The sequence below is a fragment of the Oreochromis aureus genome, linkage group 2 (assembly GCF_013358895.1).
Source record: "Oreochromis aureus strain Israel breed Guangdong linkage group 2, ZZ_aureus, whole genome shotgun sequence".
In the NCBI taxonomy this organism is placed as follows: domain Eukaryota; kingdom Metazoa; phylum Chordata; class Actinopteri; order Cichliformes; family Cichlidae; genus Oreochromis; species Oreochromis aureus.
The window spans coordinates 26,858,164-26,882,038 of NC_052943.1; the positions used below are offsets into that span (position 1 = coordinate 26,858,164).

The 23,875-nt window shown below is 42.8% G+C and overlaps 1 protein-coding gene across 1 annotated transcript; it reads right to left on the minus strand.

Annotated features, from left to right (window-relative positions):
* Positions 1 to 629: 629 nt before the first annotated feature.
* tbc1d2 (TBC1 domain family, member 2) lies at positions 630 to 22,480 on the minus strand. Its single transcript, XM_031751747.2, has 17 exons — positions 22,191 to 22,480; positions 15,090 to 16,095; positions 14,890 to 15,004; positions 8,524 to 8,644; positions 8,308 to 8,423; positions 6,752 to 7,011; positions 6,400 to 6,669; positions 4,821 to 4,949; positions 4,511 to 4,621; positions 4,210 to 4,382; positions 3,921 to 4,032; positions 3,324 to 3,524; positions 3,021 to 3,208; positions 2,813 to 2,933; positions 2,549 to 2,734; positions 1,832 to 1,953; positions 630 to 1,493 (listed from the first exon to the last, which is right to left on the minus strand). Exons 2-17 carry the CDS (start codon positions 16,092 to 16,094, stop codon positions 1,292 to 1,294), a joined length of 3,432 nt encoding a protein of 1,143 aa, XP_031607607.2. The 5' UTR covers position 16,095; positions 22,191 to 22,480; the 3' UTR covers positions 630 to 1,291.
* Positions 22,481 to 23,875: the final 1,395 nt, after the last annotated feature.

Below are 23,875 nucleotides of genomic sequence, written 5' to 3' on the forward strand. Positions count from 1 at the left end.
AACATAATGTAAAATTGTAACATTATGTTTACAATGTTACAATTTTACATTATGTTAAATTGTAACATAATGTAAAATTGTAACATTATGTTTACAATGTTGCAATTTTAATGTAAAATTGTAACATTATGTTTACAATGTTACAATTTTACATTATGTTACAATTTAACATAATGTAAAATTGTAACATTGTAAACATAATGTTACAATTTAACACAATGTAAAATTGTAACATTGTAAAAAATAATGTTACAATTTTTACAAAATGTTACAAAAAGAAGACGAGAGGCTGGGGATGGAGCCTGCCTATTTGCCTGACACGCTGTCAACTTTACGCAATAATGCGAGAGATGGAATTGCTTGCTTGTTTATTAAAGTGCTTGAAAAGTTTACAGAGCAATGTGATCGGCTTGCGATTCAAACTCTTAAAACATCACAGGCTTTATTGCAACAAGGGGAAACTCGTTGTGCTGCGGTCAACAAAAACTACGGCTGCCAGCCCTCCTCTCTGTCAAAATCAAACCAGTTAAAGGCAGACTGACAACGCCCTCTTAATGTCACTGCTAGCACCCACGTGACTCCCGTTACACATCACCATAGCAACCAAACAAATGTAAACCCAGTGATCATTAAAATTCAATACATTTAATTATAGCTCCTAGAAGGAGAAGCGAGCAAAAGACACAGGTAAGCAGATGTGTCATTGGATAATGGCAGGTTATGTAAATGGTAAAATGGCCTGTATTTATATAGCGCTTTACTAGTCCCTAAGGACCCCAAAGCGCTTTACATATCCAGACATCCACCCATTCACACACACATTCACACACTGGTGATGGCAAGCTACATTGTAGCCACAGCCACCCTGGGGCGCACTGACAGGGATGTGACTACATTTAGAAATGTCACACATTTTTAGGTATACAGCAAAAGATGCAATGAAATAAATGAGTGATCACATATTTATCAAAATGAATTCACTGAAATACATCTGCACATTTCTGCAGCCTGACACACATGAACACAGTACACATTTGTTTACTGCAAGCTTGTTTCAGAGATGTAATGCAGTTAATTACATTTTTAGTTATTTTTTTAATTATTTGCCTGTTTTATTCATTTTAATCTGGATGTGTCTGTTTCCTTGTAGCGTTAGTGGAGATGGTGAACCTGACACAATCCTGTGTTTAGTGTGAAAGAAACCAGTTAACAGCCGGTTTAGTGAAATTCTCTTGAACTCATGAAAAACTCATCGTCGTCTGGAAGTGAGCAGCTGAAGCGTCCTGTGTGATCAGAGGTCCTCGTCGTCCTCGCTCACCATGACGTCGAGCTCTTTGTCTTTCCGTACGACGCTCTCGGTGATGAACTCCTTCTGCTGCTCCTCCAGCTCACGCAGCTCCGCCTGCAGGCGCTCCAGGTGGAGCACTCGCCGGTTCTTCAGCAGCCGGCTGGGGAATGGGTTCATGTCATTGAAGGCGATGCTGGTCAGCTTCCTGCATGGACACACGCAGGCGTAAAGGACTCGATCACCAACACAGAGGAACTGGAAACTGATCAGCTTGAGCGTTTCTGTTTTATGCTGCTTGATACTTCAAGTACTGCAGTTTGAGCAGGAAATACTGGACTGACTGGACCACATGTATCCGAGAGCTGCAGATACTTACAAATCTCTAAACCATTGTTACTGTGACCAGTGAAATTTAAACTTCTCACAAGATTTCAGTAAAAAGAGTTTGAAGCTCAAAGATTCAACAGCTACATCCACTAATGATAAAACACTTCTGAGAGTGTAACAGCTCGTAGATTAAGGCGGGTGGAGGCGAGTGCATACCTGGCATTGGAGACGGTCTTTGTGAAGAAGCGTAGGTATTGGTAGATCTCCACGCTGTCGTGGATCTTCAGGATGTCGTCCTCTTTGTATTTGAACAGAGCCAGAGTGTATCTGAAGATCACCTGCAGCACAGACACGCATTTCATAACAGGACACTCACGCCACACAATTAACTGCAAACTTTGAGGAGGTGAGTCATAAAATTACTCTTTCAGTTGTGGTGCAGTTGGGCCATTTACTAATTACAGCTCTGATCGATTTCCAAGAAGCCACTTGGTTCCTCACTTGCCAGATAATCTTATCCTACTTGATAGTTGAGCTTCTCTTGATCTACGTGGCAGAAGCTGTTGTCAGCATTTATCCCTGTGTGGTATAAATTTCTGGGTCTGAACTGCCTTCTTGTTTCCTGAGACAAACAATGTAAAAGCTGTGTTGCATTTTTCACATTACGAAACAAGCCCAAAGGAATTGGCCCGCTCATCATCTGGATTTGCGCTGCTTGTGGTAGACTGTGAGGTCGTTACTAAAATTATCTGCCTTCCCACTCCTATTTCATGTCACATGACAGTTCCCCATGCGTAGTAAACAATGTCTTAATTACTCCTAAAATGTAAATAAAGACATCTAAAGCTCAAAACAAAATCATTTTTGTTTCCATGGATACTACTGTGGTGCATTGTCTGTATTTCTGTCATGGTGCGTTCGGGTGTATGGTACCTTGGTACCCTCGTACAGGAAGGCGTCCCACAGAGGCATCAGGATGTCGCTCGGCAGACTCTCCACAAAAACCACCAGGAACCAGTTGAAGGTGATGAGAGAGACGTCAATGTTGTGATCCTCAAAGTGAGATGCCAGGCGAGGAAGCTTCTCCGCCATGAAGTCCTTCAGCACGCGCTGGTCCGCCTGAGCACAAAGACTCACACAGATCAGCCTCACTGATCACTAAAACAGATCACAGCAGGCAAGCAGGTGTGTGCTGACCTGAGAGGCCACCAGATTCTTGGTGTAGTAGTCCTGAGGCATGATGGCTTCCACCACCGCCACCAGACACCAGAAGGCGTCTTCTTCACTTTGGAGGACCAGCAGAGCCAGGGCTGCTAACCTGTGGACATTTATGGAAGGTGAGATCATATCTGGAAGGTGGGTAAACATAAGTACTCAGATATAAAATTTATATATTTATTCTGACCTGTTGAGTCCTTGGCAGTAGCCAATGGCAGGGTTATGCCAGGAGAAGGCCAGAAGGATGCGGCGGAGCTGCTGGAGGGCGGGGCTGGATGGCGAGGAGAAGTGCTGATTGGTTGTCAGGGTTCGGTGAAGGTCCAGCTGGATCTGCCTGGAGGCAGGATTAGGAGCTGTCCGACTCTTCTCACACAGCTGGAAACAGAACAGGCGGATTACTGAGTGCTCGCCAGTATTCCCAACAGGAAGAAGGAGGAGCCACCTGTGCCCAGCTGCGGGTAAAGCATTCTCTCTCTCTCTACAGCTGTACCTGCTGATAGCGTTGCGGGTGGCGCTCTTGGCTTGTCAAAGTTCTGGCTCGAACCAGACAGCGCCACACTCTCTGCCGATACTCCCGAGGGACGCCTTCACGCACCAGAATTTTGAGCTCAGGTGAGATGATGAAGTCATCGTCGGACCTGCCTGCCAGGTACTGAGCCCAGCGGCTCAGCAGGGGGTGCTCCAGACCCTCCTACAGGGACAAACGAGACCGCCAGTTACTGAACACCGTAGCTCTTGATCAAAACTGGAAAAAGTTTCTTTATGGGAAACTGCTTCCCGGTTCTGGACTGTCGGTCGGCTCTGAACAGGACATGATGAGAAAATAATATAAAATATAATTAATAAATATCATTAAACATACAAAATAATGTTGGTTATGACTATAAAGATTAAATCTTTAATAGGGGACAGGTGGAGACAGATGATTGGCTGTGGCAACCCCCTTAAAGGGAGCAGCTGAAAGAAGGTTTGGGGTGATTTTTTAGCCCTGAGTAGTGACTGCAGGCCCTGCTAGCCTGCTGGGGGATCACGCTGAGTTTATTTAAACTCCTCCGGATAAGCAGCTGTAAACTTTGGTTTCTCGGACCTGGTGCAGCAGGTTGTGGGAGCGAATCTCCAGCGCCTGGATCTTTGCCAACAGCTTCATGTCCTCTACCTCGTAGTCTGGGATGATCTTAAAGCCGTACTCATCGTGATCCCTGAGGACACAGCAGATCTTTAATACATTTAACAGGTTTGGAGTAAACAGTGAAAAATTTGATCTATTTAGAGTTTCTTCTTCTGAGTTTTTAATTGTCATGTCAAGTGACTCTTGAATAAGAAAGAAGCAGGTTGTGTCTGTTATTTTGTCTACCCTGCTGTTCAGGTGCTCGTACCTGTCCACGCTGAGCTTCGTGACGCTCTTCAGCTCTCCCTTCAGAGCGTCCTCGATCATTTTCTGCACGGCCTCCCGCTGGGCCGGATGCAGAGATTTGATCTCCTGCAGCCTCCGCAGGACTCCCAGGTAACGGCTCTCCACCTGACAGTTAGTGGCTTCCAGGAAAGCACACTGCAGCCAATCAGAGGGCAGGAAAAGGGGCATTATCACTGTGCTGTAGGCTGTGGGCTGTAGCTGGCCCATAGCAGCTCTGTGTGGTGGTGGAGTGTTTAAATGAACAGAAATGGCATCAGACCGACCTTCACCATCAGGGTCTTCTCCTGCTCTGAGCTTTTCCTCCACAGTTTGGTCAGCTGGTAGATCTCAGAGTTCAGAAACTTGTTCTGAGTCTTATACGCCTCGATGTCATCCTGCAGACACAAACACAGTCAGACAACCTCGGAGGTTTAAGAGGTTTTAGACTCAGTAACGTAATATCAGCTGTTTCTTCACTGTTGATAGCTTCAGCTCATTTTGGAAGGTTTTTAAACTTTCTTTAAAACACAATCATTTACACTTGGTACCTTCAAGTAAAACTTTAATTCGCTGTAAATTATCACTGTGCTTCACCTTGAGGTTGTTGTTCTCCTGCCGAAGCTGTTTGAGAGTCTGAGAGTTGATGCGGCCGGCAGAGGACGAGTTGGGGCGCCGCGGGTCTGACAGACACGCCGTCACCTGATCGGACAGTTTTATGATCACCTGACAGGAAACAGTCGCACAGTGAGTGCAGCTGCAGATAGACTTCATGTTTTACTGTCACACAAAGATCACAGGAAGCAAGAAAAAGTAACTGAGTACATTTACTCAAGTAGAAGTGCTCGTAACTCTGAGCACTTTTTATTTGTCTGCCAGCTGCAGGCGGTGATTCAACAACACAAAACTTTCTCATGTTGTGTGGGTGCGTCCTGTTTTGGTTCAGGCAGGAAGAAGAAGCTGAGTCACACAGCCAGTTACTGCCTAGATACGATACGTGACCACAGGGTGGAGCAGTTGATTGAGCTATATGGTCATAATGCACGCCACACATAAAACAGAATTAAAATGAAACCCTGACAGAGTCAAATATGAAGCCCGGGGGCCGGATTAGGCCCACCAAAGGTCCCAGTGCAGTCCTGGGTGGCTTTGAATAAAGTGAAAATTTAAAAGTTCAGGTATTTGGAAAATAAAATCATCTCCTACTCACGGTGTGATAATCCCAGCACAGGAGCAGAAGACTATGGGAAGTTAAAAGCTGCTTGAATGATAACGAAATGCTATTTAAACCTGCGACAGCAGAAAACTGAGTGAAGTTGTATGTTTTAGACTTCGTAAGCAGCTGACAGCTCATTAAACATGAACGTTTTGAGAATGCGTTTGGACTTAAAGGGAAATAATTTTGTCTTAATATTTGCCTTAGATTCAGAAATCTGCGGTGAACTCATTTCACTGGTCCGGCTGATTTGAGATCAAACTGCAGTGTATGTGGCACTCAAACTGACACAGCTGATCACTTTAAATAACTGAAACAACTCATGATTATGAAGGACGAGCTACCTAAAGAGCCCTACTCTCAGCACAGTTTTTATTTTTGATCGTCAATTATAACTCCTGCAGCCTCCTCTCTCCTCCTGATGAATTTTAGGAATTGAGATGTTTCAGTGTGGCGTACAGAAATTCAAATCCAGGTCACATGTAGGAGGACGGTCCAAATAAGGAGGCACAAACTTGAAGAATTAGAAAATATTTTTAAAAAGCCACCCCCGAAGAGACCTAAGTAACGTTGCAGAACACCAACCTGCACACTGCTCTTTAAAAGTGGAGACACGGAGCTCGCTCAATGAGCATTTTGCTCCGTGATCTTTCTCAAACGTTCCCTTTTTGGGGTTTTTTGGCTACGATTCTCAGTTTTCCAATAAATCACATGACACATCCATCATCTGGGCTGGTCATTTAGGTGAAGCGCTGAATGCACAGGAGAGGCCCTCTGTCTGATCTAATCAACATCCACCCACACTCGGTTTGTTTTGTGCTTTTTTCCTGAGCCAGCAGCAGCTCCAGGAACAGCCCCAGATCTCAGAGAAACTTTCAGTCATGCAAACAAACGTGCACGGGTTATTTTAACGTGACCAACCGGAGGTCAGTCTGACAGCAACCTCTGGTTTGTCCTCACCTCCTGTTTGGCGTTGTTCTTCTCCATCAGCATCGTGTTGTTCTGCTGCAGCTCGGCGACCTGCATGGCCTTCTCAGCCAGACTCTTCTTCACCGCCTCCACCTCCATCTTGGCCTCGTCCAGCCGCCCCCGGAGGTCGGCCGCCTGCCGCTCGCGGTGTCGGAGCAGCTCCAGACGTTCCTGCTCACCCTCCTCTGCCAAAAACTCGGCACAGGTTCGCTTCTCCAGCTGAGAAGCCTCCAGCGCTTTGTGGAGGATCCACACCAGCTCCTGCAGGAGGCGGTGTGTTTGTCACTTTTTTCAGTGGCAGCAGAGATCAATAACGTTTTATGATTACCGAACGACTGATCACCTTCTGAGCTTTGACCTCCTCCATCAGCATCTCTTTCTCCTGCTGCAAGCGGCCTATCCGGTCTGAGGACTGAGACGCCATGTCTCTGCGGCGGACCGGCAAGGTGGACGCGCTGCGAGCCTTCACCCTCCGGCTGCAACTCTCAAACAGTGATGGTGACTCCCTGCCATCTGCAGGGGGGGCCTGATCAGCTGCATTGAGCAATGGGAGGGGAGGGGAGGGGCTCGGGGATCCAGAGGGAGTGCTGAGGTTTGGAGAGGCTGAGAAGTGACAGAGAAGGATTAAAAGAAGTCACACGCCCGGATGTTGAAGCGCGTAAATAAACTGATGGTGGTAATTTACAGGACAAACACAGACCAACAACCTCTTAATAAAAACCCGAGGACTGAAGAGGATCACGGCCCAAATCAGGTACAAAATACTCAGTACAGGTGAGTCACAGTTCAGGCTGATGTTTATGTCTTAAGTCTGAAGTCAAAACGAAAAAGTCCCAATTCAAGTCCAACTTGAAGTCACAGGTAACTATAGATGCATCTTCTTCCTTCCACACCTGATGGGCACTGCAGGCCTCAACTTTATTACATCTATATAACCCCAAATCACAAAAATGCTGCCTTAGTATCTCAAAGTAAAGGCCTTACAGTATTAGAGAGACCTCAGTGATTACACGATCCCCCATGTGGAGCACTTTATGACAGAAGGAAGGAAAAAATCCCTTTTAAGGAAGATGGCTTGAACAGAAGCAGGATCAGAGGGGGGCAGCAATCTGTCTCGACCAAATGTGGGAGGAAACATTCATAACATGGTTTGGTTCACTGTCTCCTGTCACCTGACACCTACACAACACCAACTACAAGCTTTATTAAAAAGAGAAGTCTAATAGGAAAAGTAGAGAGTGTTCCTGAATCCAAACTGGGGAGCTCGTCTGTTATATTCTGCAGAATTTCAAACAGCTGAAGGCTTTTCAATGAGCTTTAAGAACAACCCGACAATAATGAATTCCAACAGTCCAGCGTAGAAGTAGAAAATGCGTGAACTAATATTTCAGCATCACTTGAGAGGATGTTCTTAATTTTGGTGATATTGCATATATGAAACAAAGAAGTCCTACATATTTGTCTAATGTGCGCACTGAGGGACATAAATGACTCCAAGACTCCTCACAGGGCTGCTGGGGGCCAAGCTAACACCATTCAGATTAAGGATCTGGTTGGACACCAAGTTTCTGAGGTTTTTAGGGCCGTGTACAATAAAAAACTTCAGTTTGTGTGAATTTAAAAGGAGGTCTGAGGACTGAGACGCCATGTCTCTGCGGCGGACCGGCAAGGTGGACGCGCTGCGAGCCTTCACCCTCCGGCTGCAACTCTCAAACAGTGATGAATTTAACTTTAAATTCAATTTAACTTGAATTTAACATCATTCAAGTGTTTAAGTTATGACTGTAGTTTAACTGATTTGCGTCATGTGGTTTCATAGATGAATATAAATGGTATTACTGGTGTACTCTAAGCTCTGACTAGTTACTGTAGTACTGCTGTAGTACTGTATATACATACTGGGGGTGCTGACTGTGTCGGCAGTGTTCGGGGGAATCCGGGGTGGAGCTTCTACGTGAAACACGCTCTGACTCCAGTCCTGGGATGACCTCTTACGCAGACAGTGGACTGAGTTTCTGTACTCAGAAAGAAGAAACATGAAGACCAACAACAAAACAAGTGGAAGACATCAGACTGTCTGAGCCTTTTAAACGCCTCAGATTTGTGGGGACTCACTGGATCTCGATGAGAGGATGCTTGAGCGACACGTTGGCGAGGGGAATTCGCGTCATCGGCACACTGGCGGCCCCCTCGCCGACCAGACCGATGGGGCTCTTCAACACCGGCAGGAAGTCATCTGCACAAACACACAGAGACATTCAACACCTCAGACACACATGCAAAGCCTGTGTGTTTTCTTCTAGCTGCTTATTTCCAATGAATGTGTGTTTGATGTTTAAATACTTTTAATTTGACCTTTACTTATACACTCTCTTATATACTCTCATTAAGACTCAGTGTCTCATTTACAAGAGTGACCCGTTTCAGACAAACATTAAAATTGCAGCAATAGAAGAAACAATAGAATAGCTAAAAGTGTCTAACGTTTACACATTCATGTCAAAAACAGGAACAAGTCCCCAGGGATGATTTCATAAATTCCTATGTACGTCTTTTAAAGTCTACAAGTGACATCAGCTGATGTCATGTCATGTATCCCATGAAGATGGGGCAGAAAAAGAGGAATGCCTTCTTTCTGAGTTCTGTACGAACTGATGGTGACTGTAATGAAGTCCTGAGACCGCAGACTATGACTAAGCTGTTTGCGTGACGTGTACTCTGATAAATAAGAAGGGAGTAAACCACACATAGATTTACAGATAAAATTATACCAATGAACCATCCTGCATATGGCCAGTCAACCAGAGAATGTACAGCAGTGTGCCAAAGGTTTACAACTGCTTGTAAATCTTAGTGCCCTGTGATAAACAGTCCATGAGATGGAGAGAAAGAGGCGTTCATGTAAATTTTATCGCTGTAATCCAGGAGGGGTTAAAAGGTGGTAACAACAAGCCTTTTCCTTGCTGTGAAAAAGAAACACGATTGATTTTTGGAAAAAGAAGCCCAACTTTCACATAACCTTGTTTTTTTTCTGCATTCAAAAGCAGTCTGAGCTGACACAGTTGTGACTGTATAAAATCAAAAGCTAGCTGTAATTGTTCAAAAATTTATATGAGCACAATAAATGATTGTATCATCTGTGTAAAAATGAAACCGATGCATTAAGACTTTGTCCACAGCCATTAACATAAATAGTAAATAGTGCAGGGCCCACTACATAACCCTGGGGCACTCTCTGGAAATGAGACCACTGAGCTGCATGCACTGCTGATGGTCAGAAAAGTAATTAGTAATACACCACTTGCTTGGTCTGAAAGGCCTATGACCAGTAGCCTCTGGCATGAAAAGTCAACAGTGTCAAAGGCTTTTGATAGACCAATAAAAAGAGCAGCGCAGTAGTTCTTTGAAGGCTTTCAAGGCTCAATAGACATCATTAAGAACTTTTAAGAAAGCAGTTTCATAGCATTGCAATTTCCTAAAGCCAGACTGAGAAGGAGAAAAAACTACTGTAATCTAGGAAACGCTAAGTTGATTATTTACCAGACTAAGATCCAGAATTTGGAAACTGGTCCGTAGTTATTGACCATCGAAGAATCACCAGTTTTCAGAAGCAGGAGTAAAAAAGGCACACTTCCAAATTTCTGGTAAAGAATTTGTTGTATGGAAAGATCAAAATACATCAACACTGGCTCAGCTATGACACTTGCGGCCAGGCACAAAAAGAAAGGTGACAGGAATATAAAAATATTAATTTAAAAGTCTGAGTTCACTCTTTTTAAAACTCTGTTTAAAAAGTTTAGGCTAATTGTCTGAACCTTAGCACACTGTGAAAATTCAGTGTTGACAGAGACTCGAGATTTCTGTTCGATGAACAAATAGCAGCATCATTGACGGGTCTTAAATTGTTTAATTATTATTTTTTGTCCCGCTTATGTAAAATTATTTGCACTTCTACCCCCATTATCTTTTTCTTTTAAAATTTTCCATACTAGATGTCCAATAATGTGACTGATGTGAATCCTAGATAGTTAGCTAGATTGCTAGATAGATAAAAAGCTAGCTAGTTAGTTAGATGGATAAGATAGCTAGATAGTAGATAACTCGACAAATAGGTATTATATGCAGTGATAAAACAAAACAAAAAAAACAAAAATAAGTTTAAGTTAAAGAAAAGTAGAAAGCAAGACTAAAATTGTGAAAGAGTTGCAGATTGTATTAATAAATAATGTTTAGACTATAAATAAAAGAAACAGCTGCAAAAAGGTATAATCCAGAAATGTGTGTGCCTGAAAGGTGTTTTATAGTATAATAGGAATCATTTGCTGAAGCAGCTGGGCTGAGTAATTCTGACGCCTAAACAACACACAGGTAAATAAAAACAATTTTAAAAAATTATTCTTTTAAAAATTAAGAAATTTTGTGATTTTCAATGTATATATTGGGATGCAGTCTGGGTGGATCTTCAGGCCATGTCATAAAGACCCTGCAGGGGGCACTGAAAGATCTCTACGCTGTCAGATTAGGCTCTGAACGCCTACATCAGGGGTGTCCAAACTTTTTTCACTGAGGGCCACATACATAAAAATATAGGAGGGGCTGGACCACTTACTAGAAATTAGGTATATAACCGTAACTGTAGTGTATTAAAGTTAGAAAAATCATTTAAAAGTGGTCAAATGTGTTATATTGTTGAATATAATTAAAGACAAAACTGCCTTCATCACAGCTTTCCATAAATGGATCTTTATTGATTTATTCAGAAAAAGCTTTGGTAGCTCATTCTCAGAACAGCAGCAGATTTCTTCTTGGACAGAAGATTTACAGCACAGAGAAAAAACAATAAAGGGGAAAATGGGACGGGTACATTTCAAGCTTGTTATTTAAGTTCTTAGGCTTAGCAACACACCTATTAACGTTCGTTTGAAACCATTATCAACATTAACAGACTGAACTGGACTTAATAACAGGAGTCCATATAATTTTAGTAAATTATTCTGGTGAGTATCAGCTGCGCTGGGTATGTAAATCGGGCCATCCAGCCGCGGTGCTGATCGTACGCCACTCGTGCCAAAAATCCGGACAAATGTCACTTGATCAAGGAGCAGATCTGCATCAGATGAGATCAGCTGACTTTGCGTGCGCTGTGCACACCGGTGTGTACTCTGTGTGTTAACAAGAAAAACGCATATAAGAAAGTGGTGCGCAAAAGCAGGGTAGTGACAGAATTGATGCGCATCATTGATATTTGAAGCATGTGTACCTGCACATGCATGCTTATTAACACACGTGTACTGTGGAATATATTTTTACTCACCTAAAGCGCTCGTGCTCTCGTCCACTCCCCAAAAAAAAAAAAAAAAAAAAAAAAAAAAAAAAAAGCAGCTGTGCGGTGTCTGTGGCATCGGTGCTCTCATCGCATGCGATGGAGTAAAAATCAAAAGCACAGCTTTATCAGACAGTTGCAGTTTAATGTTGGCTGACAGTCTTCAGTGCGTGGCACAACTGTATTTCTGGACATGCTGACGTTGTTGAAGTCCTGCACTTTTTCCGGGCACATTATTTCGGTGACTTTAACGAGGCAGCGTTTTATGAGGTCTCCATCTGAAAAAGGCTTGCCATGTCTTGCGATGAGTTGGACGACCTCATAGCTGCTATTGGAGCCTTTTCCTGGACTTTTTGAGCACGAAAAAAATACTGTTGCTGACCCCGCAGGATAGCTACCCTTTAATTCCTGCTCTCGCTCAGCACCAGTGTAGGATGCATAGGCCTGATGTTTGGTTTCATAATGACGTCGTACATTATACTCTTTCATAACTGCCACAGTTTCAGTGCAGATCAAACAGACACACGTCCCCTTGAATTCTTTGAAGAAATATTCACTCTCCCACTGTGTCTGAAATTTTCTGCACTCACTTTCTACTTTTTGCTTCTTTGGTTCTGCCATGTTTGGTAACTTGGGGTAAATTTCTTCTGTGATTGTCCTTTTTGGTAGAGCAACTGCCTTGATCAACAGTGGCTCCCCCTGGTGTTAAAACTAAGAAGTGCAATACACTTAAGCAAAAGTTGAAGTGCGGGCCATTTTCTATTCTATTTATAAAATTACTTGAGGGCCAATTAAAAATGGACCGCGGGCCGCAGACTTTGGACACCCCTGACCTACATGAAGGATAATTAAAAACAAACAATGGAGCCGTCTCTGTAAGCTGAGCTGAGACGTAAAGGTGCTGAACAAGCTGGGACATGAACTGAATACCTGAGAGCCAGGTGAGCTGCTCCAGCAGTCAGACTGACAAACAGAGGAGGTTTAATGCTTGTTTATCTGAATTTTATCTCACGATAAAAAAATGAAAGAATGTTCAGTTTTTTTCCTTCCAGCAGGTGTTTGCTCGCCAGTTTATATTTAGTCCGTGGGGGTTTCCTCTCATTCAGCCGCATGCAGCTGATCTGCAGTCAGAGTCACTTCCTGTCCAGATGATGATGTAACTGAGCCATAACAGGAAATGATCCTCAGCTCCACAGGGCGACATCAAAGAGCGTATCGAGCACGCCAACATTTGGTGAAATGAGATGTGATGGCCTCTTAAAAGTCAAATATTTTCAGAGCTGAAGTATTTGACTGCATGCTACATGAAGTACTTGGACTGATACTTATACGTAACACTTTTTACTACAAGCTTCATTCATGTGATTTCATTTAATCACATTTGCATAATTTTTGCTAAGTGAAGATTTAAGTTTTAACCTTTTTAACCCTCTAATGCGCTTACTTGTTAATAGACTACAGTAGAGGCACACAACAGAAGTAAAATTACACTTTTTACTTCATCTACAAAAGTATAATTTAAGATTAAAAAATGGTTTATTTGATCAAACATCACAGAAACTCAAAATGCTGAAGGAGCTCATCAGAGTGCTTAATATTTTTAATTAGTTTGAGTCAATGAACACTGTCACCAATTTTGACCTGGTCAGTCAGTTGGAGGCTGTCCGGCATTGCACATAAACATAGCATTACTGTGTTTACCACTGCTGTCATAGGAATGCTCTGCTTAGCTTCAGCTAGTGTGTGCTTGCTTAACACTGACGGATAACTGACCGCAGGCTGACTGTACACGGGGACGTTCAACTAAAAGCTGATCAGTGAATCCGGACCTCATGCACAGAGAAATAAAACCAGACCACATTCATGTTTAGTGCCTTTCAGCAGGGAGGGAGCAGTGAGTTTACCCACCTGCTCCTCTGCTTAAGTTTTAATGGCCCTGCTGGGATTTTGATGATCTCCATCTCCAAACTCAGGTCCTAATTAGGATGATGAGGGTGTAAGAAGCACAGAGAGAGACCCTATAAACTCCTTCATGCTGACCTAAACAAAAAAAAACAGCCACATATATGAAGACACGAAAGGAAAAGCGGCTTCTTATCTGTGACAAAAGTATAACCTGAAATATTTCTATGAAAAGTGGAACATAAAACCAGTCAGTGCATGCTAAATGACTCGGTCGATCCTTTATTCTGACGCAATTTTAGACTTTCAGGGAACAGTGAGTCAGTCTGAGCCCCTCCCATGCCTCATGGAAGGATTTCCCAATTCTTGTCGGGACACAAAGGAGGAAGAGGAAGATAAACCACAGCAGTCACTCACTTCCTGAACATGAGAGACCAAACATGAACATGAGAGGGCCGATAAAGACAAAAGAGGTGAGAGCACACCAGAAAAGGTCTGAAGAAGCTTCTGGTGAGAGTCACAGGAAAAGCAAGTTAGAGACTGAAAGTCTGTTTCAACCACAGACTGGGTATAAAAATGAGCTGGGAAACTCACAGCTTTGTAGCTTCTGCATTCTGAAGCCTCAACATTTATAGAGCTAGAAGTGACCACGTGTGGATGAGAGGCATACACTGTACAGGTGCATCACACAGACACAGAGCTCAGACTTCTTCTGGGACTACTATTCATTTGGACAGCAAATGCTGAAAGTGTATTTAGTCAACTGAACATCATCAGACTAGGAGACTAAATCAAAAGTTGACTCAGATTGGATCGCCGCCAAATTATCCTGACGAAAGTTATGATGCAAATTATGAGTCAACGAAATTAACAATATCTGTTAGCATTAAAAAGGCTCCAACAGCACAAACGCAGTCCAGAGGTCCAGTTCAGGGACTCCACTTGGCTGAGGTGAACACTACTAGCTACAACCACCTGCGTCGCCATTCACCTGGCAGTCCAAACGGACACGCCCCCTTAAAAAAAAAACAGGCCGTAAACATGTTTGTCTTTGGGGACTGACTCACTATGGGGTCTGCTTGAATCTCACCAAACTGTAATTTACTGATATTTTCAAAATAAGATTAGACGAAGCAGATCTTCTGTCAGTGTTCAGGGCTTTTGTTTTAAATAAACTTTTATTGTTGCTCGCTGTTAAGTTCATGACTCAGCGTACCATGTAGAAGCTCGAGCAGCAGCTCGCGCTGGTTTCTCACCTGCAGTGTTGTTGTTGTTGTTCGTCGGGTCTGAGCACATAGACATCATTCGGTGCTGCCAGCGCTTCACCTGTAGCTGCTGCAGCCAATAGAGCATCAGCTCCTGGGTCACAGCCTGGAGATGGTGGAGGTGGATTAAGAGACTACAAACGCATGCGACTCAAATCGAAAAATGCTTTAAGCAACATTTGGCCTCCTACCTTCAGTATGAAAGTGCGTTCAGGTGTCTTGATTTGGAAGGTACCCGGCTCTGACTTCAGTGGGTACGTGAAGGTGGCACCGCTGAGCTCCACCCACCCCAGCGGCATCACGTCGTTCGGTGTGCGGTAGTAGAATAGCTGGTTCTTCTTCTCCTCGTAGGTGAACCAGCGCTGCTTCCAGGCCCTCAGGGGCCCGCCCTGCTTCATCAGGAAGCCGCACAGTTTGGGCTCCCCTGAAGAAGAACCTGCAGGGCCGGGCTGCATCTGGTCACAGAAAGCCTCAATGGTGAGGGGTGGAGCTGGTGGAGCCAGGGCGGATCTTTTAGCTGGAAGATCCAAGTGTCTTTTCTGGTCTGCAGGAGAAGGAGGAGGAGACTTGTGGGTGTTTAGGTGAGGAGGATCTTGGAAATGCTGAAGCCTCTCAGGTTTTTTCTCCTCTATGGACTCAGAAATATGGAGCTTATTCTGGACATCCTTTTCAGCTGTTAGGAAAGTTATAAATGAGTTCCTTTTCTCATCTTTAGTTTTCTGATCTGCATGACAAAGATCTTTGTGGTTTTGACAGTCCTGAGAGTCACCCGGTTCTTGTTCATGTTTTGGTCTGACAGGATCTCCAAGGTTCCTCTGATCTGCCCCCAAACCAGAATCTGTTGATTTAGAAAGAGGATCTAGTTTGGTTTGGTCTGGAAAGAGGTTTTCTGCTTGTGGTCGATCTGGTTTTGATTCATCTTTTGAAGAAGTTGAATCTTCAGCATTACGCCTGTTTGTCTCTGGAGTATTTTCTGGGTTTTTCTCCGTGTGAGGATCCCGCCGATCTGTTTTCTCTTTAGCCTGTTTGGTCCCTCCTGGCCTCTGGTTCTTCTGTGACCCAGGCACACTCCCAGACTCTCTGCTCTGCAGGTCCTTCTTCTGAAACTCTGTCTTCAGCGTCCCCTCATTAGCGTGGGCAGGAAGTGAGCAAGACGAGGCAGCGCTGGGATTTCCTGCTGAGCCGCTTCCATTCATCCTGCAAAAAGAAAGACGGAGGAGGGAAATGGAGTTTAATGATGTTTGTGAGGAGACGTTTGGCGGTAAACCATCAAACTGGATTCTGAGAATTTTAAATCCAGACTAAGTGCCTTTTTCCAAACAAGGAGTATAAATAAAGGCTACATTTGAAAAAAGAAAACAGCCAGCAGGAGAAGAAACGCAGAGACACAAATTCAAAGTAAACCAGTTACACATTCAGCAGTTTGTGTTGAAACATGCAAAATCACCTGTATGCAGTAAAATCATGTGGACATCCAAGGTTCCTCAAACTCCTTTATTTTTTAAATGATTTTTTAAAATTGATTTGCTTATTTTTTGAGTGTTTATCTTATATAGACTATAAATAAAAGATGACTACACCCACCTTAATGCCACTCATTAGTTTTAGTATCTGCCTTTAGAAACCTCAGAGCTAGCATATCGACCATATTTGTATGACAGGGTGGAGTGTCTCTTTAAAAACCATTTAAAGAGAAAAGGATCCATAAATACTAAGAGCATGCTGCAAGCAAACAGAAAAAAAAGTTGTATTGTTATTTCTAAGTGCTGGGCTAAGAGTTGCACGTTTTCCTGTTTAGAGGAACAGCAGCTTTGCTTTGGGTGTGGATTTTGTTGTGTGTGCAAGGGCAAGTGTACTCGATGTCTTAATGTACAGTATAGTGCTTACTGTATATGTTTAGGAAGGTATACAGTATGCAGATCATCATTTTAAAATTCAGCTGAGAATGCTAAAAGTTTTTTCTCTACTGAGAAATAAAAATCAAATAGGACCAAACCTGTAAATAATATTTTTCCATATCCATTCTTTCTTCTTTTACTGAATTCACATGTTTGTATTTAGTCTAAAATGTGTGTTCAAGTCTTTATTCACCCGTTGGTGGTCCACGAGCAGAGCACCATGATGAGTGAAGCTCTAATAATACATGTTTTCGGGTTTTGGGGTTTTTTCCTGCAGTGGAGGACCCGAATCCTTTTTCTACTGAAGAAAAGCACCAAAATAAGCACAAATCAGATGAGTTCTAAAGTAATGGGACATAATTACAGGAAGTGGTTCAGGTCCAGGGAAGCAAAACATCTAAATGACGATCCATATCTCTGTATCTCTATACACACAGATATGAAGGGGGAAAGCCAAACTAGAGCAGCGGCTCTTGACTCGTGAGCGTGGATGACCTTCTGATGTGGCAGGTCAGCCCACACGTATTTGTGGAATATCCAGTTCAGCTTAACTGCAGACCTGTGCTGTGCAGATCATGCATGTTACTTACACTGCTGTTATATTCATGGATTTTTCCAGACAGCCTTCAATGAGTTTGGAAGGAGGCCGCATCCTGTATGGACTGTTGGCTTTCAGTTAAACAGGTTTCATATAGGAAAACCAGCTGCCCTTTAATTTTCTTTTGACTACTAGACTCATTTTATTCAAACAGCTGAAAGGGGAAGATGGTCCAGGTTCCCCACATTCTGCCTTTGTCTGACTGTGTTTGTCTGACATGTGCTTCCAGTTCGAGGTATTTGACATTTGGTTTGTGTAAGCAGTGGTGCGGCATTTGGTGTCAGCGCTGATTCACACTCCAGAGACTTGAATTCATTCAAAGAAGCACTAAGTTCGGAGAGTTTTCCTTTCCTTTAAATTAGTCTGACCAATCCCATCATTTAATGTCTTCACTTCACAGGTGTTTCAGCTACCTGGAGGGCAGGGCTGACTGGGTTTTCCAGTCTATAAAGCTGTTGCTAGTACTTGCTCTGAGTTAGTTCTTTGTTTTTCTTCCTTGCACCTCTCACAATCCTGATTCTCCTGACTTAAGTTACTTCGGTTTGTTTAATGTGTAATATTTTTAAAATGCTTCAGAATAGTGTGTTTGTTTTTTATCATGACTTTCTGAGAATCACTGTGACAGACTGAGGAGCTTTTTTAAAACAAATTCTATTGTGTTGTGTTGTCACACTTGGTGTCAGCTGTTTTTGGACACCTGCTTGGGATTTTGTGGGTCATTGTATGGAAACTGATCTAACTGCGCTGATTCAGAGTTTGCTTGTTGCAATCGTCAACATGGGACAATGGGTAACACTAAAGTGTGAGATAGGGTGGAAACCCTTAAATACAACCGATTTAAAGCAAAAGTGCTCTGTGACCATTTTAAAAGACGTTCAGCTTCTGTAGGGAGTTTTTCCCCTACATGTCAGGTTTTGGATCCAGTTCCAGATGAAACTACCAGGCTAATATTAGACTGGCAGGAAGAGTAAGAAAGCTGAAAGGTTAGATCTACATGACACTAAAAGGTGAGAAAAGAAAATGGCTTCAAATCAAATTAAGTGTTCAACAGGGGGGGAAAAGGATCCAAGCAATGCTAAAGAAGAGATTCATGCGAAATTCTTCACCTAGGGCAAATTCCTTTCAGCAGTGGTGTGTCTCATGCCTGTATTTCCTCTCAAGCTATTTAAGCATTGGTGTGGGTTCAGAGTGTGCTAACTGGAAAAGCTGAGACAGCACTGATTTAAAAGCCTAAGCGCTGCTTCCAGGAACGTAGTGCAAGCATTTTAAGTGCTGGAGAAAAAACAAGCGATGGTCTGTATGTGACTTGTTTCAGTTGGTGCTGCTCCGCTGCAGGTGTGACCGCTTTTAGAGGTCGCCGTGTTGGTCCCACAGCATACTGCTTGTCATCTGAGCGAGCATGAAATGATTCATGTTTGCGGCAGCAGCTTTAGCCAATATGTCTTGTTATCTAAATGTTTGTTTAACTTGGAAAAGTTTTGGCATTCTCACATCTCACTGCACTGCCCCCGAAGGCCCAACCCAAAGCCAAACCCCCAAGTATGTCAGAGGTTTATGACAGTTTGAGCCTACTACTCATTAGGCTTATTTTACTCCGGTTGCTCTATCCTTTGGTAATGACTTACAACCAGTGTTGGGTAAGTTACTTTAAATTAGTAACTTAGTTACATTACTAGTTACTTCTCTAAAAAAGTAACTCAGTTACTTCAAGTTACTCGTTACTTTCAAAGTAACTAGTTACTAGGGAAAGTAACTTTGGTTTTACTCAGAATTCTCTTGTTAATGTGTTGCTTCCGTAACTGGATACCCAGCCAGACTGCCAGTCTTCTAGCTTGCTTACTTGCCACAAGTGCACTGTGCCACCTACCAATAGAAAGGAAAAAATAATGTGCACATTTCCACGAGAGAAATCACGCCTGGACCGTCGTTGACCGCCGCCATGATTCTAGCCTGCTTTTTACATCCAACACAAAAACTGCAGTCGTGGTGCTTTTGATTGTACTCAGAACTTGGAAATTCTGCCTTCTGAATAGGAAGATGTAGGTAACACCAGACTGCAGATGAGCTGCATACAGAGCTGGACTGGGACAAAACAATCGTCCGGGCATTTTGACTAGAGACCGCCCACCATTATAGGAAAAATCATAAAGCCTTTGAATGAAAATAAACACTGTTGTGACAGTGATGTACACTGTTCTGATGGTATATATGTATCAATCTATCAATCGTTTGTTGTAAGACTCAGATAATTATTTTTTTAAAAGCGAGACATTTTAAATGAGAATAATAAAGAAAAGTATATCTTTGTGCCCCCTTTCCCTGTTAATGCCCTACCTGGCCCCTGGCAACACTTTGCTAGACCCGCCCCTGCACAGTTACCAGCTGTCAGCTACTTAGAAAAGGATCCTGGTGTTATTTGTCTCTCAGAAACAGCTCATAACTTCCCTTCAACTCATTCATGTCACCTAAAAGGTAAACCTGTTTCTCCATCACCTGTTCAGCTCTGATGATTCAGTAAGGACATCTCCTGGTTTCATCTGCATGTTTCCTCTCACCAGATAACCAAACCGATATCATGACCAGCAGCTTTACAGCTGTGGCTCCAGCAAACATCAGCTGATACTAGAAATTAATATTAAATAAATTCTAACAACAGCTGATCAAGCTTAAACGTGCTGCTGTTGTTTAGCGCGACATCCGCTGGTTTCCTCTTTCTGGCGTAAAGTGGGCGATAAATAAACAAGAGAGAAAAGCCGATCAGCTGATCATTGATCATTGTTTCATGACTGAAGTAGAAACGGGAGAGGAGAGAATGAGAGAAGAAGAGGCAGCTGTGCAGCTTCAGCTTTGTCTTTTTCATTGTAGCTGAAGTCCGGGACAAACTGTGTTCCTTTTCACCTCAGTACGAAACGCGTAATATTTTCTCTGAATACCAGACGATTCTGTTTTTTACGGGACGGTTGGCAACTCTAATAATTAACCGTATGAACAAAATAAAGTTCAACATCAGTAACATAGCACCCACCCAGCTGTATAGAAACTCCGTCATGCTAGCTAGCACGCAGTACGAAAATGTCAGCATACCGAAAATAAACTCCACCTAAACTTGGTTTATATCTGACTCCGATAGACTGCAGGTCATAACTTCTTACCTGAAGTTCAGTTCACCTGACACGCGGACCGGCGGCCGCTTCGGGTCTCTCCTCTTGCCTCCCTTTTCCTTCATCCACCTGCTGGCCTCCACCACTTGCTAATGTTATTGAATCTGTGGAAGCTCCGCGATATCCACCACACGAAGTAACGAGTAACGAGCCTATCTAAATCCCAGTAACGAGTAACGCGTTCCTGGTTTTGGCATAATAACTAGTTACCGTGCTCGTTACCACAATAATAACGTAGTTACTGTAACGCGTTACTTAATAACGCGTTAGTCCCAACACTGCTTACAACTGTGAGATTTTTAAGAGTGACTGCATTTTATTTCATCTAACAGAAACAACAGACACTGTCACCTCTCTGTGTGGAATTCATGTATATGATGTTTATCCATCAGCATGAACAGTGACGCCATGGTAATCTCAGGCTGCAAAGGAAAAATACATATTCTCTGATTGATTTACAAGTGGTTAAAGTTAGTTAACACAAAGACTATGCCTTCAAAGTAAAAGTCATTCATGTCTTGTGGAATGTGTGTCACAATGAGGCCCAACCTTTACCCTGGAAGTTCTCTGTTTCCTGTTTGGATTACACTTTTTCAAGTAGCACTACTGCTTAGTGGTTAGTTAGCGAGTGTTTGCAGACAAGTGGCCATCTTGCACGCAAAATATGGGTGACTATGGCAACTTCCTAGTAACCACGGCAATTAAAAGGAGTTTTTCTGTTGCAGCACCCTGTTTGCAACCAATATCACCCCAAAACAGCCAGCAACCTCTAGCAACCACTTGCCAAGATGTCTGTCCCCATGGTAACCAGGTTACCATGGGGACACTGTAAGGCACCAGGAAGAAGTGCCGGGAAGACACTGGTAAGTGTCCATGGGGACACTGCCACAGGTTACCATGGGGACACTGTAAGGCACCAGGAAGAAGTGCTAGCAATAACATCAGTGGCTTGTGGCTCTGTGCTAATTTAATGCAAAACTACAAACTTAGCCAACCTATAGAGCGCCCCCTGCTGGTTGGTTTATTAACATAATTCTGCCTGTTTACTGGTTTTTAGGCATGCTCAACTGAGATGCTCTGCAGACTGGCTGTGACTCCGGGACCAACTTTGTTTCATGTGTCTTCTAGAAAGACTTTTCTTTGTTTTATGAAGTTAGTACAGACAGCTCGTCATAACTGAAATCAGATTTATTTTTCTTGTACGTTTTGGAGGAGGATCTCTGACTGATGAAGAGCATCACTGACTTTGCTTTTTAAGCATGAAGTGATGGAAACATGAGCAGCCGGCAGGAACGCAGTTGATCCGGTCACAGAATAAAGCGCAACACCGGCAGCCTGACAGGAAGTGAGCAAATACTTCATGCTTTTAGGAAAGCTGCTTATGTTCACTGATCCCATTCTCACACACACACACACACACACACACACGTAATTACTGCAGTACTTCATACAAAACTGTGAAAAAATACTTTTAAATCATCCTTCCTCTCAGTACCAAGTCCCTACACGTGTCTACTGCTGCTCACACTTCACATTAAAGTACTTTCCCCACTCAGCAGTACTCCACTGTTACTTTGATTACTTATTATTACTTTGATAGGACTTCTGGAACAGCAGAAACAGTTGAGGGTTTACCTGAAGGGGCGGGGCCTGAGCCCACCTGGCGGGTCTGTTCGTGTTTGACTGACAGCCGCTGCTGCTGTTAAAGAAATCAGACTGAGTCACTCCACCAGCTCCTCACTTCTTCTTCTCCTTCTGGACTTCTCCCTCTCCTCGTTCCTCTCCTCCTCATAGTCTCCTTCTTCTTTTCTGTTTTACGTCCTTTTATTCTGACTTCTCTTTCTTCCGGCTCCTTTCCATCCACCCCTGCGGCTGGGAGCGCTCCTTTCAGCGCTACAGTCCAACAACACGGAGCGAAGACGTAACTTCCGGTAAGAAATTTCAAACTAAGACAAACTTTGGAAAACTTCCTCTGATCTTCAAAATAATGTGTACTTTTGTAACAGAAGAATTCACGTTATTTAATAGCGAGATGAGGAACTTTTTAGGAAAACTTGCACTGGAAATATTTTATTTCACTTTTTTTTAACTTCACTAATTACAGAACTGTTCAAAAGTTTTAAGCCACCCGTTATTTCTTTTATTTTTTGTTTCCAAGCATCCAGACCTTCTTGGCAGTATTTCTTCATACTTTCTGATAAACTGTCAATGCTTTTCTTTGGACACTGGCTGCTTTTTCATTCATTTTCAGTACACCTCCTGTTCTAGACCATTTTTAGAGCAATGTTTTTGGTTTGTTTATAAGCAACTTCAACGCTCACCTATGAGTCATTCAAGCATTAAAAAAACGCAGATAACGAGATGAATCAGTGTTGTGTCTACACACAACTTAGCAAAGAGCTAATTTTAAACAGTGTCTTTAGGCAGCCTGTCATAAAATATATCATTTGTTCCATTCCTTTGGTTATATCTATGAAAAATATCAAAGATAAGACAGTTTGACAGCATAAAATTGTATTTTTGGAACAACAAGGTGAATCCCAAAAGACTATTAGCTGGCATATCTCAGCATGGTGTGCAGTGTGTCTTTGAAAAAGATTGACACAAGACTTGAGAGAAGCATCTGGACCTTCAGGTAATCCATCTACTGTTCACTGAAGCCTCATCAGGCTGTCAGGAAGCCATTCTTAATGATAGGGAAAAGGGAGAAAGGGCTGCAGTATGCCAAATTCCACAACAACTGGACTGAAGATCAGTGGCAAAGGGTCTGATGGAGCGATCAAGTTTTAAATTTTTTCTTCAAATCATCGTTAAGTATGGAGTGGGTTAGGAAAGAGGTACAACATGAACACTGTTTAATTTATTTTACTGAATGAATCATATGTGCATACATGTCTTCAGTCAAGGAATATAATAGTCACACTTATTATTTCAACTACAGAAACTAAACCTGACCAAAAACAGAGAACAACATGAAGTTAAAGTTTGTCTCCATCTGCTGGCAGCAGGAAAAAACCACAGTGTGGGGGATCGCATCCACAAAGCAGTCTAATCCAGATCCCATTTTCCCAGTAGAGGATGAGTAGCCAGGCACAATTTTGTGGAACAAAAGAAAACTTAATGATAAAATAAAATAAAATAAATAAAACAGTCTGGAATCAGGATCCAGTTCTGGCAGTAACTTAGACACCTGTGATCACCTTTCAATCTGCTGCTTTTAAAGGAGGTCCTATACTGAATCAGGGGGTGTGTTTAGTTTGTCTGTATAAAGACCTGTGACATAGTGAGAAGTGATCTCATCTGCACCAAAGCTGCATGAA

Excerpts from the sequence above, each read along its gene's own strand:
- tbc1d2 (XM_031751747.2), bottom strand. The coding sequence starts at position 16,094 with ATGAATGGAAGCGGCTCAGCAGGAAATCCCAGCGCTGCCTCGTCTTGC. Across the intron at positions 6,670-6,751 it reads AGGAGGTCAAAGCTCAGAAG|GAGCTGGTGTGGATCCTCCA; the intron begins GTGATCAGTCGT and ends CGCCTCCTGCAG. Across the intron at positions 3,209-3,323 it reads ACCCGCAACGCTATCAGCAG|CTGTGTGAGAAGAGTCGGAC; the intron begins GTACAGCTGTAG and ends TTCTGTTTCCAG.